At 40.9% G+C, this 12,502-nt stretch overlaps 1 protein-coding gene across 1 annotated transcript in view; it reads right to left on the bottom strand.

The window, feature by feature from the left end:
• The window catches only part of LOC134342865 (protein-glutamine gamma-glutamyltransferase 2-like), a 61,080-nt gene that overhangs the window by 36,054 nt on the left and 12,524 nt on the right, over nucleotides 1–12,502 (bottom strand). Inside the window, exons 3-4 of the mRNA XM_063041523.1 lie at nucleotides 4,289–4,528; nucleotides 2,507–2,625 (exon numbers count right to left, since the gene is read on the bottom strand). Coding sequence (XP_062897593.1) covers nucleotides 2,507–2,625; nucleotides 4,289–4,528 — 359 coding nt within the window. The remainder of the gene's footprint in view (nucleotides 1–2,506; nucleotides 2,626–4,288; nucleotides 4,529–12,502) is intronic.

Here is a 12,502-nt window from a genome sequence, read left to right as displayed (position 1 = left end):
GTAAAATGGATACTATATGGATGAAAAAAAAAGATAGCATGTAGGATTAGTATCAGTGCATTCGGGATGCAGAATCAAAAAGAGTAACAAAGTCAGCATGGCTTCCTTAAGGGAAAATCTTGCCTGGTGAACCTGTTGGAATTCTTCGAGGAGATTACAAGCAGCATAGATAAAGTCGATGCAATGGATTTTCAGAAGGCCTTTGACAAGGTACCATACAGGAGGCTGCTTATCAAGTTAAGAGCCCATGGCATTACAAGAAAGTTACAAGCATGTTTAGAGTATTGGCTAATTGGCAGGAGGCAGCGAGTGGGAATAAAAGGATCCTATTCTGCTATTGAATAGTGGTGCTCCACAGGGTTTGATGTTGGGATGGTTACTTTTTATGTTGTATATCCATGATTTAGATGTTGGAATAGATGGCTTTGTTGCAACATTTGCAGATAATATGAAGATTGGTGGAGGGGCAGGTTGTATTGAGGAAACAGGAAAGCTACAGGAGGTTCTACAAGAATTCATCATTGTCTCTTGGATGGCCCCAACATTATTTTTAGGCAGGCATTTTCAGATTCTAATTCACCATCTCATCCGCACCCTCCCTCTGTTTTCTTCACAGCTCCCCCTCTTCTTTGTACTTTAAACTTTGGGTCTTTCCTCTCTTCGCTCTGATGAAGGATGATGACCTGAATTGTTTCTGTCAACACAGACCCTGTCCAGCCTGCTGAGTATTCCGAATATTTTTATTTATTCTCTTTTCAGATGTTGAAAACCTAGAAATATAAATAGTAATGCCTCCATTTTCTATTTTTATTTCAGATTTCCAGCATCTGCAGTACTTTTTCCAGCTTTTTGATTTTTGATGCTGTCCAAATTGCATGCCATCTTGGACAATGTCTCCCATCCACTACATAATGTACTGGTTGGGCACAGGAGTACGTTCAGCCAGAGACTCATTCCACTGAGATGCAACACAGAGCATCATAGGAAGTCATTCCTGCCTGTGGCCATCAAACTTTACAACTCCTCCCTTGGAGGGTCAGACACCCTGAGCCAATAGGCTGGTCCTGGGCTTATTTCCTGGCATAATTTACATATTACTATTTAATTATTTATGGTTTTATTACTATTTAATTATTTAAGATGCAACTGTAACGAAAACCAATTTCCCCTGGGATCAATAAAGTATGACTATGACTATAAAGCCTGTTCTAAATCATTACATGAGAGGATACAGCCTCACAACAGTTACTGCATCAATTTCTCTTGGAGACTCAATACGATCACCTCCTATCCTAAACTTGTTGAAAAGACATCACCCCTTATCAAGATGCTTACCTGGAGAGCCTACACTTTATGAACCTCAAGACATGTACCCCAGACCAAACCTACACAAAGTACCACAGAAATGGTCTAATCTAAATACTATATTTCAGTTACTTTTATTAATTCTATCCTTCATCTCTTTTCCAGTGAAAGTTCAATTTCCATTTGTGTTCTTAATTGCCTGCCATAGTTGTCCATTGCCTTTCTACTTCTGATGAATCAATACATCAACATCCATTGGAATGTCAGATTTATTACTGTTCCTCTCTATATTTCTTCCAAAATTAATAACCTGTCTTATTGCACAATGTACACATCAACCATCTTCCTTCTTTATCTATGGTTTTCATGCCATTGTCCAAAACTTACACCCTCAGTATATTCCATGTTTTTCTGCAAGCTGTTCCTTTTTAATGGTAAATCTTTTCTTGATATTGAGCATATAAACTTTTAACATAAATCTTTTGTCTTTTCAATGGTATAATGATGAAAAAAATCACATATAAGTAAGAAATAATTCAAAGTGTGAAGTGATGAATTATTATAACAGGCACATCTATGTATGTGTGCATGCATGCATCCGTTTTTATGTGCATCTGCATCTGCATCTGCATGTGAATGTGCATGTGTATGTATGTATCTGTGTGCATGTATTTAGTAGTGTGTATGTGTCTATGTATCAATGTGTTTATGTTTGTGTGTGTGTCAAAGTCAAAGTTGGTTTTATTGCCATCTGCACAAGTACCTGTGTAGACAGGTACAGTGAAAGATATACCTGCAGCAGCATCACAGTCACATAGTATCAGAAAACCAGCTTTCACTAGAAAAACATCAATTAAACATAAATTATACACAGATTTTATAAGAAAGAACACAATCAGAACAAAAAAAGGGCATTTTAGTGCAAAGTGATCGAAACAGTCACAGTGTTGATAAGTGGTGATTAGGATTGTGTTGGTTGGTTCAACAACTGAATGGTTGATGGGAAGAGGTATAATTGTGCCTGTTCATATGCATGTGAACATATATGTGCACGTGACTGTGTGTGTGTGTGTGTGTGTGTGTGTGTGTGTGTGTGTGTGTGTATTCACATGCATTTGTGTCCGCACACTGTGTCAGTGCAACCCCTCCTTCTGCTTCTTCACTCAGCACCCGCCACTCATACTGGTAAAGCCTCCATTACCTGCCCAAAATTCCAGGCTCTCCAGTCAATGTTCTTATGTGATCCGATAAATATCACCCCCTGATCATTCAGCACATATTCCCTGCGCTGATCCTCAGAAGGCTGGAAGACAGAGTCATCTGCAATATGAACAGAACCAGAGGGATTAACCACTTAACACATACAGTATGTCCACACACCTCCTTCCACCTATGCCTGTGTAACATGGTTGTTTAATACTGAAGGTTGAACCTCAGTCTCGGCCCCCTACTTTACTCCGTATAAACTCACGACTGCATGGTCAGATTTGGATCTAACTCCATCTGCAAGTTTGCAGCTACTACCACAGCAGTGGGCTGTATCTCAAATAATGATGTGTCAGAGTACAGGAAGGAGTTAGAGAGCATAGTGCAACAACTTTTCCCTTAATGTCAATAAGAGAGCTTCTGTTATAAAGCTATTGAGTACATAAATCTTTACTCTTTTCAACTGTAGAATGATCAAGAAAATCATGAGGGAAGGTGTATTTGTGTGTTTCTGTGTTTGTGTGTGTGCATGTGTTGTTTGTGCACAACTGCATGTGTGCCGATATATGTGTATGTGTATGTTTGTATGTGTGTTATTTGTGTGCATCTGCATTTGCAAGTGTGTGCTTGTGGGTGTGGGTGTGCTTGCGTCTGCATACACTCAGTGGCCACTTTATTATGTATTCCTGTTCCCAATAAAATGACTACAGAGTGTATGTTCGTGGTCTTCTGCTGCTGAAGCCCATCCACTTCATGCTCTTCTGCACACTACTGATGTAATGCGCGGTTAATTGAGTTACTGTCACCTTCCTGTCAGCATAAACCAGTCTGGCCATTCTCCTCTGTCCTCTCTCATTAACAAGGCATTTTTGCCCATAGAACTGCCACTCACTGGATGGTTTTTGAACCTTGCACCATTCTCTGTAAACAGAGGGACTTGGTAGTGCAAGTGCATAGATCACTGTAGGTGGCATCACAGGTCGACAGGGAGGTGAAGAAAGCATTTAGCACGCTGATCTTCATCAGTCAGAGCACTGAGCATTTGCTTTGTAAAGTTATCTTGCAGTTATAAAAGATGTTGCTGGGTCCACACCTGGAGTATTATGTGTAGGTTTGGTCACCCTGTTATAAGAAAAATATTAGTGAACTAGAAAGAGTGCAGAAAATATTTACCAGGATGTTGACTGGACTGGGAGACCTGAATTACAAGGAGAGGTCGTGTGGACTGGAACCCTATACCCTTGAGTGCAGGAGATTGAAAAAGGTATAGATAGGGTGAAAGCACAGAGCCCTTTTTTCCCAGGGAGGTGGTGCTAAAAACAAGGGGACATACGTTTAAAATCTGAGGTGAGATATTTAAATGGGACATCGGGACAGATAAGACTGGGCTCACTAGGCTACTCAGTCAGCATGGACAAGATGGATAGATGGGCCTGTTTCCATGTTATGTGACTGATACCTTTGGAAGGTACTGACATAGCTCCACTGTTGAAGGAAGGAGGAAGGAACAGAACAAGGGCAGCTTCTTCATACAAAGGATGGTGCGTATCCCGAAGGAACTGCCAGGCAACTTCAAAACGCTGTCCAGATAGTACATGGACAGCAGAGGTTTAGAGGGCTACGGGCCAAATGAAAGCAGATGGGACTCGCTCAACTCGACAACACTATGTTCACTTTATCCTACACTCAATACCTGTACCTTGACTGAGAGTACAAGTGTTTCAGGTTGCTTGATCTTTCGGATTATCGTTTTGATACATTTCAGCCATGTTTGTACCTGAGCACCAGGGGTTGAAGAGGAGGATGAATTCTCCCAGTTGAAACTGACTGGAATGACCCTGTGTTGTGCACACCATCTTCAAGGAGAAGCGTCCGACCTTACTGTTGGGCGGTGAACACATGGACAAGGTCAGCTGATTTCCAAAATTGTTTTTGAGGGCAGCATTCCATGAGTTTGCAGATGGTGAACTTGAAAGTTGAAACTCAACTTTTTCAGATGCCTGCACAGCCTCCAAAACTGGAATAAAAAAGAATTAGCGAAAACCAAAGATGAATTAGACTGTTACTCAAATTACGACAAGAAAGCTCATCAATTTATTGTTCAAAATTAATTGCCAAGCTAATCTATTTACCAATTAATTACAGGCACAAGACATGCTGCAGATGCTAGTACAGAAACGAGAGGTATTGCCAATCCTGATGAAGGGTCTTGGCCCGAAACATCGACTACATATTCCTATCTGTAGATGCTGCCTGACCTGCTGAGCTCCTCCAGCATATTGTGTGTATTGATCCCAACTAATTACTGTGAATATTAAACATATGTCATCATTTCGTATGCTTGTTGTTCTACTGGAATTATGTGAGTGCATGGTACTATAGTGGTTAGTGTGGCACTGTATTATAGTACCAGCTACCCAGGTTCAATTCTTCCACTATCCATAACGAGATTATACGTTCTTCCCGTGACCATGTGGGTTTCCTTCCACATTCAAAAGACATATGTGTTAGTAGGTTAATTTGTCACAGGGGTGTAATTGGGTGGTTCGGGCTCATTGCGCAGAATTTTTAACCCTAAATAAAAATATATAATATTTTTCTTTCTTTCCCATGCTTCTTATTTTCTTTCACTCCATTTCTTAACTTTTATTCAGTTGCTCAGCAACCATGGTTTTGGTGCATTGCCACAGTGATGGAGTTCCTTGCTATGTGAGAAAGGACCACCCATCTACTCAACATCTCAGTCATTAAATTATTGGTGAAACATCTTTACCATTTCTGTAAAGTTTCCCCTGGTGTGCCAATATGCCTCATGTTCTCTCCCCTTGTAGTAGCCACTGTAAATTCAGTGGCCACTTTATTAGCAATCTCCTATACCTAAGAAAGTGGCCACCGAGTGTATGCTCATTGTCTTCTACTGCTATATCCCATTCACTTCAAGGACCAAATTGTGTGTTCATCGATGCTCTTCCACACACCACTGTTATAATGTGTGATTATTTGAATTACTGTCAACTTGAATCGGTCTTGCCATTCTCCTCCAATCTCTTTCATTAACAAGATGTTTTCACCTACAGAACTGCTGCTCACTGAACGTTTTTTTTGATTTTTGCATCTTTCTCTGTAAACTCTAGAGACTGTTGTGCGTGAAAATCCCAGGAGATCAGCAGTCTCTGTAATACTCAAACTACCCTGTCTGGCACCAACTTTCACTCCATGGTCAAAGTCACTTAGAACACATTTCTTCCCCATTCTGATGTTCGGTCTGAACAACAACTGAACCTCTTGACTCAATGCTTCTACGCATTGAGTTGTTGCCACATGTTTAGCTGATTAGATATTTGCATTAATAAGCAAATGTACCCAATACAGTGGGCACTGAGTGTATATCATAGAAACTCTCTTAGTAGAGAAAGTGGATGGACACACTGCTGGTGCACCAAGTTTGACTGTTTTCAATGTAGAACCAATGCACTATCACGCACTTCATACAGAGCAGTCCAGTCAGAGGTCAGTTTCAACTCATTGAGTGCACTCCCATCAAATCAAAGAGCAGCTTTAAGCCCCATAAAATTGTTTGTGTACAACTTTATGGGAGTGCTCCACCATCTCTTGGAGTTACAACCAAAGGTATCTCTATACTCGCAGGAAGATCAGCGTGACTCAAATATCTGTTGGGGAACAACTTGCCAGCAGATTTTGGGCGGTGTCAGGACTCTGAAATCCTTGTGGATCTAATCCTAGAGTGCAAAGCTACTGAAAGATGTAGAGATCTGTCTGCTGGTCCTGCACAGGTTTTAACCTCGTACCTGATTTGGAGCTCACTCACCTGAATGGAGAAGAAGAACTGCATGGCAGAAGGGCAGTTTACTGGTTTGTTTTAAGAACAATTGAGTTTGTTTTAACATTTCTAATTATTGAAATATGTTCTGCATACGTTCTGTATTCTGTAACGGAGCAGAGCACAGGTTTGCCATCCAGGATAGTGCCTCGACATGGCAGCCACCCCCAGCAATGGTCATACCAGCACTGTCTCTGCAAACTGGTGCTGGCAACCAATGGCAACGCTTTGCAGGTAACTCACATAATTACTAGATACTTTAATAGATTTACTTCTTCTGAACTGTGATTGCTGCAGACTGCAGCCTGTAATTTCCGTTTAAGGGAAATACTTTTGAATTGACTAAATAAACTGCCGTTTTTTGCAATTTCCTGGGGGATTTAGCAAAATTAATCTCTCGGGAGTGCCAGTACAGCCTTCGCTGGGGTGGACACTGCATCAAGGCCTGATAGTGGAAGATAAACCCATGTTTGGTTCCATTACTCCCCGCTGATTAAAGTGTTGAGCAAGATTAAATTGTCGACACTGAAAACAGAAAACAAAGACTTGTTCAGAGATGTCTGCCTGCGTTTGATTGGCCTACCTCTCTTCTTACTACTACTGTTGGGATGGAAGTGCAGCAGTCTTGAGTCCCATGCCACCAGGTTTGAGAGCAGTTATTGCCCTGCCTCAGCGCTGACTGTCTTCACAGCTGGGAACTCTGCAGTTCCTGCACTATGTGTTATTTGTTTACTTTTTTTAACTATTTGTGTGATTTGTCTTCTTTTGCACATTGGATATGTGGCAGTCTATGTTGTGTGTGCTCTTCTCGTGAATTCTACTGAGTTTCTTTGTTTTGTGGCTGCCTGCAACAAGATGAATCTGAAGGTTGTGGATGGTATACATGCTTGATAATAAATTTGAACTTTGTTTGTAACAAAGGAATATGACACATGGTTTGCTTTTATACTGCAAACATTTTTGGGCCAGTTGAGATAAGAAACCTGTGAACAAGTACTGATTGACTAATACTTCTGGTTTGTAGACATAGAAACTACTAAAATATAAAACTAAATGTACTACATGATGCTAGAAGTTACAGACTAACATGTGATTTTAAACACATACATATAAGCAAACATAAAGGTTAAACCACATGGAAAAAAACACATAAAAACAACAATCTGGACTCTAATCCAGCAGGTCCAGAAGTGACTGTTTAGTGTGGGAATACATAACACCCTTTGTAGGACTTAGGTTGTTATAGCCAGAGTTGATAATGGGGACAAGCTCCCACTATCTATTAAGGGCTCCCAATGGCGTGCAGCTCAGATAGCCTTGGACAACCAAGTCCAGCTCCTGGCCTTCATATGTGGGTTAGCTGCTAAGCCTAGCGGAACCATTTCTACAGACAGGAAAAGGGGCAAAGATGAGTTACTGGTGCCTTAAAACCAGTCGCTTCAAGCATATGGGGCTTGCCAGCTGTGGCTGGCATCTCATCTATGAGAAGGAAAACTCTGATCTCAAATCTCCGCTGCCTCGCAGCTATACCCACTCATGAAGAAGGCTTCGGGGTAGACCCTGAGGGAATAATTTGGAGCTGGAGTTCCAAAGGCACTCCTACATTGAGTTCAAAGCTGACTGGCAACTCCAGTGATGCTTCTGGTATCAAACTGTATTGGTCTCTGCCATTCCTTTCGGTTCATCAGATGTGTGGAGACGGGGAGCTTGCTACATGGGCAACAGCTTGCTGTCCATATCGTACTGCCCAGGCTTGCGTATCTAGGCAACTAGGATGCAATATCCATGGTCAGTCAGCTCTGACCAACAAAGGCTTCCACTCCACTTTAACAGAGATACTAATCCATGAAATCAAACAGGCCAAATGTTCAGTATGTCCTGAGGCAGGTAACCTGGAACCAAGGCCCATGCTCATTCCATGCTTTATGCTGCTCAAGGAGAAATCGAAAGATTTCACCAAGCATTAGTACACCTGAACATTAGCAGCATTTACTTAAATGATGTCGACTTGATCCATAGGCAGCTCTGAAAATTAATCCCACTTATTTAGTCAATAAAAATATTTAACTACAGGGATTCCAGTAAAGAACTTAATGAACTTTTAGAGATGAAAGATGTTGTTTATACCAGTGACTGAGATGCTAAGAGATTAATGCTTCTGCATAAATGCAGAAAGGATGTTTTATTTTAAGACTGCCAACACAGGAAGTTTTGGGTGCTGGTTTGATGCTTTATTTATTTTTATATACTAACATCATGCAGAATTTACAGTACTGAAATAGGTCACTACAATTACGCCCCTTCAAGTAACAAACACCCACTCCAAGTGGGTGTTAATGTCCTGCTTGACAAGGGATGGCCTGATGACGGTATGTATATAAGATCAAGAGGGCACAGACAGTCTTTATTTTTCCCAGGGAGGGGGTGCTGAATTCAAGAGAGCACAGGTTTAAGTTCAGGGGTGAGAGACTTAAAATGATTGGAACTGGTTTTGGTTTATTACTGTCACATGTAACGAGGTGTAGTGAAAAACAGTTCTCTTATACTGTTCACACAGATCAATTCATTATACAGTTCATCAAGGTAAAACAATAACAGAATGCAGAATAAAGTGCACCCGCTACAGAGAACGTCTGGTGCAGGGAGACAATAAGTTGCAAGATCATAACAAGGTAGACTGCAAGGTCAAGAGTCCTTCAGCAAGGGTAGTTTTCTCATGCACTGGGTGGTCTGTATTTGGAATGAGCTGCCAGAAATAGTGGTTGAGGCAGGCACATTGGCAACATTTAAAAGCTTTCAAGGTAAGTATTTGATAAACTCAAGAGATTCTGCAAATGCTGGAAATCTTGAGTAACACACAGAAAATTCTGGAGGAACTCAGGAGGTCAAGCAGCATCAGTCCTGAAGAAGTGTCTCAGCCCAAAAACGTTGACTGTTTACACCCCTCCATAGATGCTGCCTGATCTGCTGAGTTCCTTCAGCATTTGTATATGTGTAGATAAGCACATGGATAGAAGTGGGTTAGAGGTCCACGGGCCAAACAGGGGCAGATGACGCTAACCACTGGGAACAGCATTCGGCATGGACGTTAGGCTGGAGGTCCTGTTTCCCTGCTGTATAACTCAATAATGCCACGACAATTGATTCTTTCTGCTTCCCACATAATTAAAATTCATCCATACAACTTGTTGTTCATTCCTTCCCTCTGTTCTCTTTTCCACTTATTGACATCTGTATCATTCCCTGCATTTTCCACGTGGGAATAAGTTTGCAGAACTTTCCACTGTTCTCTGTGGATAAAGAAGTTCCTGTTGAATTCTCTGTCAATGATTTCCTTATAAATGGCTCTTACTTTTAGACTCACAGAATCATCTCCTCCACAGCTACCCAGTCAATACCTTTGTAACTTTAAGAAACACCCTCACAACTTTTGCTTTCTTCCTTTGTAAAGAGCATCAGAAGGCTCTAATAGTCATAATGTCCTGTTACTATTGCTCCAGATTCCTGTGTCTCTCAATTCTGAAATTGTTCTTGGAAACCTTTCAAAGTTCAAATTATTTTTTTATCAAAGTATGCACATGTCACCATATATGACTTTGAGGTTAATTTTCTTGCTGGAATTCACAGTAGAACAAAGAAATATAATGGCAGACATCCCTCCCTGCAAAAACTCATTTCAGGGAGGTACCACCATCAAATTGCGGGAGACTCCAGGAACTCCCAGGAGAGGTGGGATGTCTGCAATAGAGTAGCTCCTTAGCAGCTAGCCAGCTAGTTTAAATAGTGTTAGCTATGCTAATGAACGAATGACACCCGTTAAACTTACCTCAATACGTCTTTTACAGTCTTAACCCACTATGGGCAATAGAAAAGTCACTATTGCAAACAGTGCAGTGAGCAACACTGTCATTATTTTGACCCCTATTAGGCAGGGGTACACTTTAGGGTAGCCTGGGGTGACATACGTTTTATATTTTCTTTTTTTGGAACACTCTGCCATGGCGTGCTCTCTCTCTCTCTCTCTCTCTCTCTCTGGCACTCTCTCTCACGCTCTCGCTCTCTCTTTCTCGTGGTCTCTCCAACGCTCTCCCTTGCTTTCTCTCAAAAAAATTGATTTCCGTGATATTGTATATAATTTTCGGGCATCAGGGAGCCACTATTCGTATGCGGGAGACTCCCAGAACTTCCGGGAGAGGTGGGATATCTGTAATGGAGTCAATGAAAAACTACACATGAACAAAGAGTGACAAACAACCATTGTGCAAAAGAGACAAGCTGTGCAAATACAGCTGTATTTGTAAGATAATAATAAATAGATCGATAGATGATAGTGAGAACTTGAGTTGCTGAGTCCTTGAAGATGAGTCCACAGGTTATGAAATCGGCTCATTGTTGAGGTGAATGAAGTTATCCACGCCCTCATAGCTCCTGTCTACAGAAGTTCATTCATCCTCTGATCACTCTTGTTTAAAATTGTACCTTGACCATGGAGATGAACTACAGCTTTGAATAGTTTTTGTCACCAGCTTAAGACAGTTTTGTAAGTCCCAAATTTTCAACTGAATACTGAAAACCAAATGAAATGAAAAACAAATGGAAACCAAAACAAGACGGCTGCAAGTACTGAAAGCAGGTCATATCTATGGAAAGAGAAACAGAAATAATGCTCTAAGTAAAAAATCCTTAGTCAGAACTAGGAAAGAGATGATAAAAAGTTATTTTTAAGGTGCAGAGAAGTTGTCTGGGGGCGTGGATATGACAAATAGGATGTTTGTGATAGTGTGAGTTTGGATTTGCCAGTGGGATGAACTGTAAGAGTCACCTGGACAGATAACACACAACTACTGGGGAGAAATACACATAATCACAAATCTTAGGAGGAACGGAATTAATTCTCATCTCAGACTGAAGTGGTCAACCTCTTATCCTGAGGTAACTCCCTCAATTCCTGACTCTCCAATGTGAAACAACACAAAGTACCTACCCTGACAGAGCAGCATTTTATTCACTCTGAACATCCACATTTAGCTAGACAGATTAAGGTAGATCAGCCTTATTTGTCACGTGTACCTCGGAACATAGAAACACACAGTGAAATGTGTCATTTGTGTCAACGATCAACACAGCACGAGTATTGTGCTGGGGCACCAACATAGTGTGCCGTTAACTTTCTAACCCCAACCTGTACATCTTTGGAATGTGCTAATGTACTGGGAGCACCGGGTAGAATAGATGACACCAATAGACTCACAGGTGAAGTGTCGTCTCACCTGGAAGGACTGTTTGGGGCCATGAATGGCAGTGAGGGAGAAGGTGTATGGGCAGATGCAACATTGGTTCCGGTTTCAAGGATCAGTACCAGGAGGGAGATCAGTGGGGAGGAACGAGTGGATATGTCCACCTTGTACTACCCACAGCCTTTCATATGGCACGTGTTCAAGTGTCTTATAACTATCATCACGACATTGAACATAATTTCTCTTTCAACGAAGCATGTTGCTTCTGCCTACTCAAGCTATACTTTTCCAATGACATTTTTTCTGTGGTAATAATAATGTGACAATAATGTATTTTAAGATTAGTACATCAGAGTAGATTGGGACATGTGAATTAGGTCAATGCATTCTTGAAAACAATTCTGAAATAAACATGAATCAGCAAAAAATAAACCACAACCTACAGACAAGCTTTCGAAAATTCTACAAATCGTTTTCTCAGTACTATTTACTTATTTAATTATTTATCTGTAAAAATTGCTTTCTTTTCACCTTGGTTGTTTGTCAGTGTTTATGTATAGTTTTTTTTCATAAATCCTATTTTCCTGCAAATGTCTCAAGAAAATGAATCTCAAGGTAGTGTATGGTGACATATAAGTACTTTGACAATAAGTTTACTTTGACTTTGACTTGAAATAAATGGTGACACACAGGCAGACCAGAGGTACCATTTGCGCTGCTGCCTCACAGCCCCATCATCCTGCATTCAATCCTGACCTTAGGTGCTGTCTGATTTAATTTAATCTCCCCGCAACCATGTGGGTTCCCCCTAGGTGCTTCAGTTTCCTTCCACTTTTGCAGGCTTGTAGGTTTTCGCAAATAAAATGGTGGAAGCATTTTATGTTTTATAAAATCTGTAACAACTTATTTATTG

The sequence above is a fragment of the Mobula hypostoma genome, chromosome 2, assembly GCF_963921235.1.
Source record: "Mobula hypostoma chromosome 2, sMobHyp1.1, whole genome shotgun sequence".
NCBI lineage: Eukaryota > Metazoa > Chordata > Chondrichthyes > Myliobatiformes > Myliobatidae > Mobula > Mobula hypostoma.
This window is presented reverse-complemented; position numbering and strand designations above follow the sequence as displayed.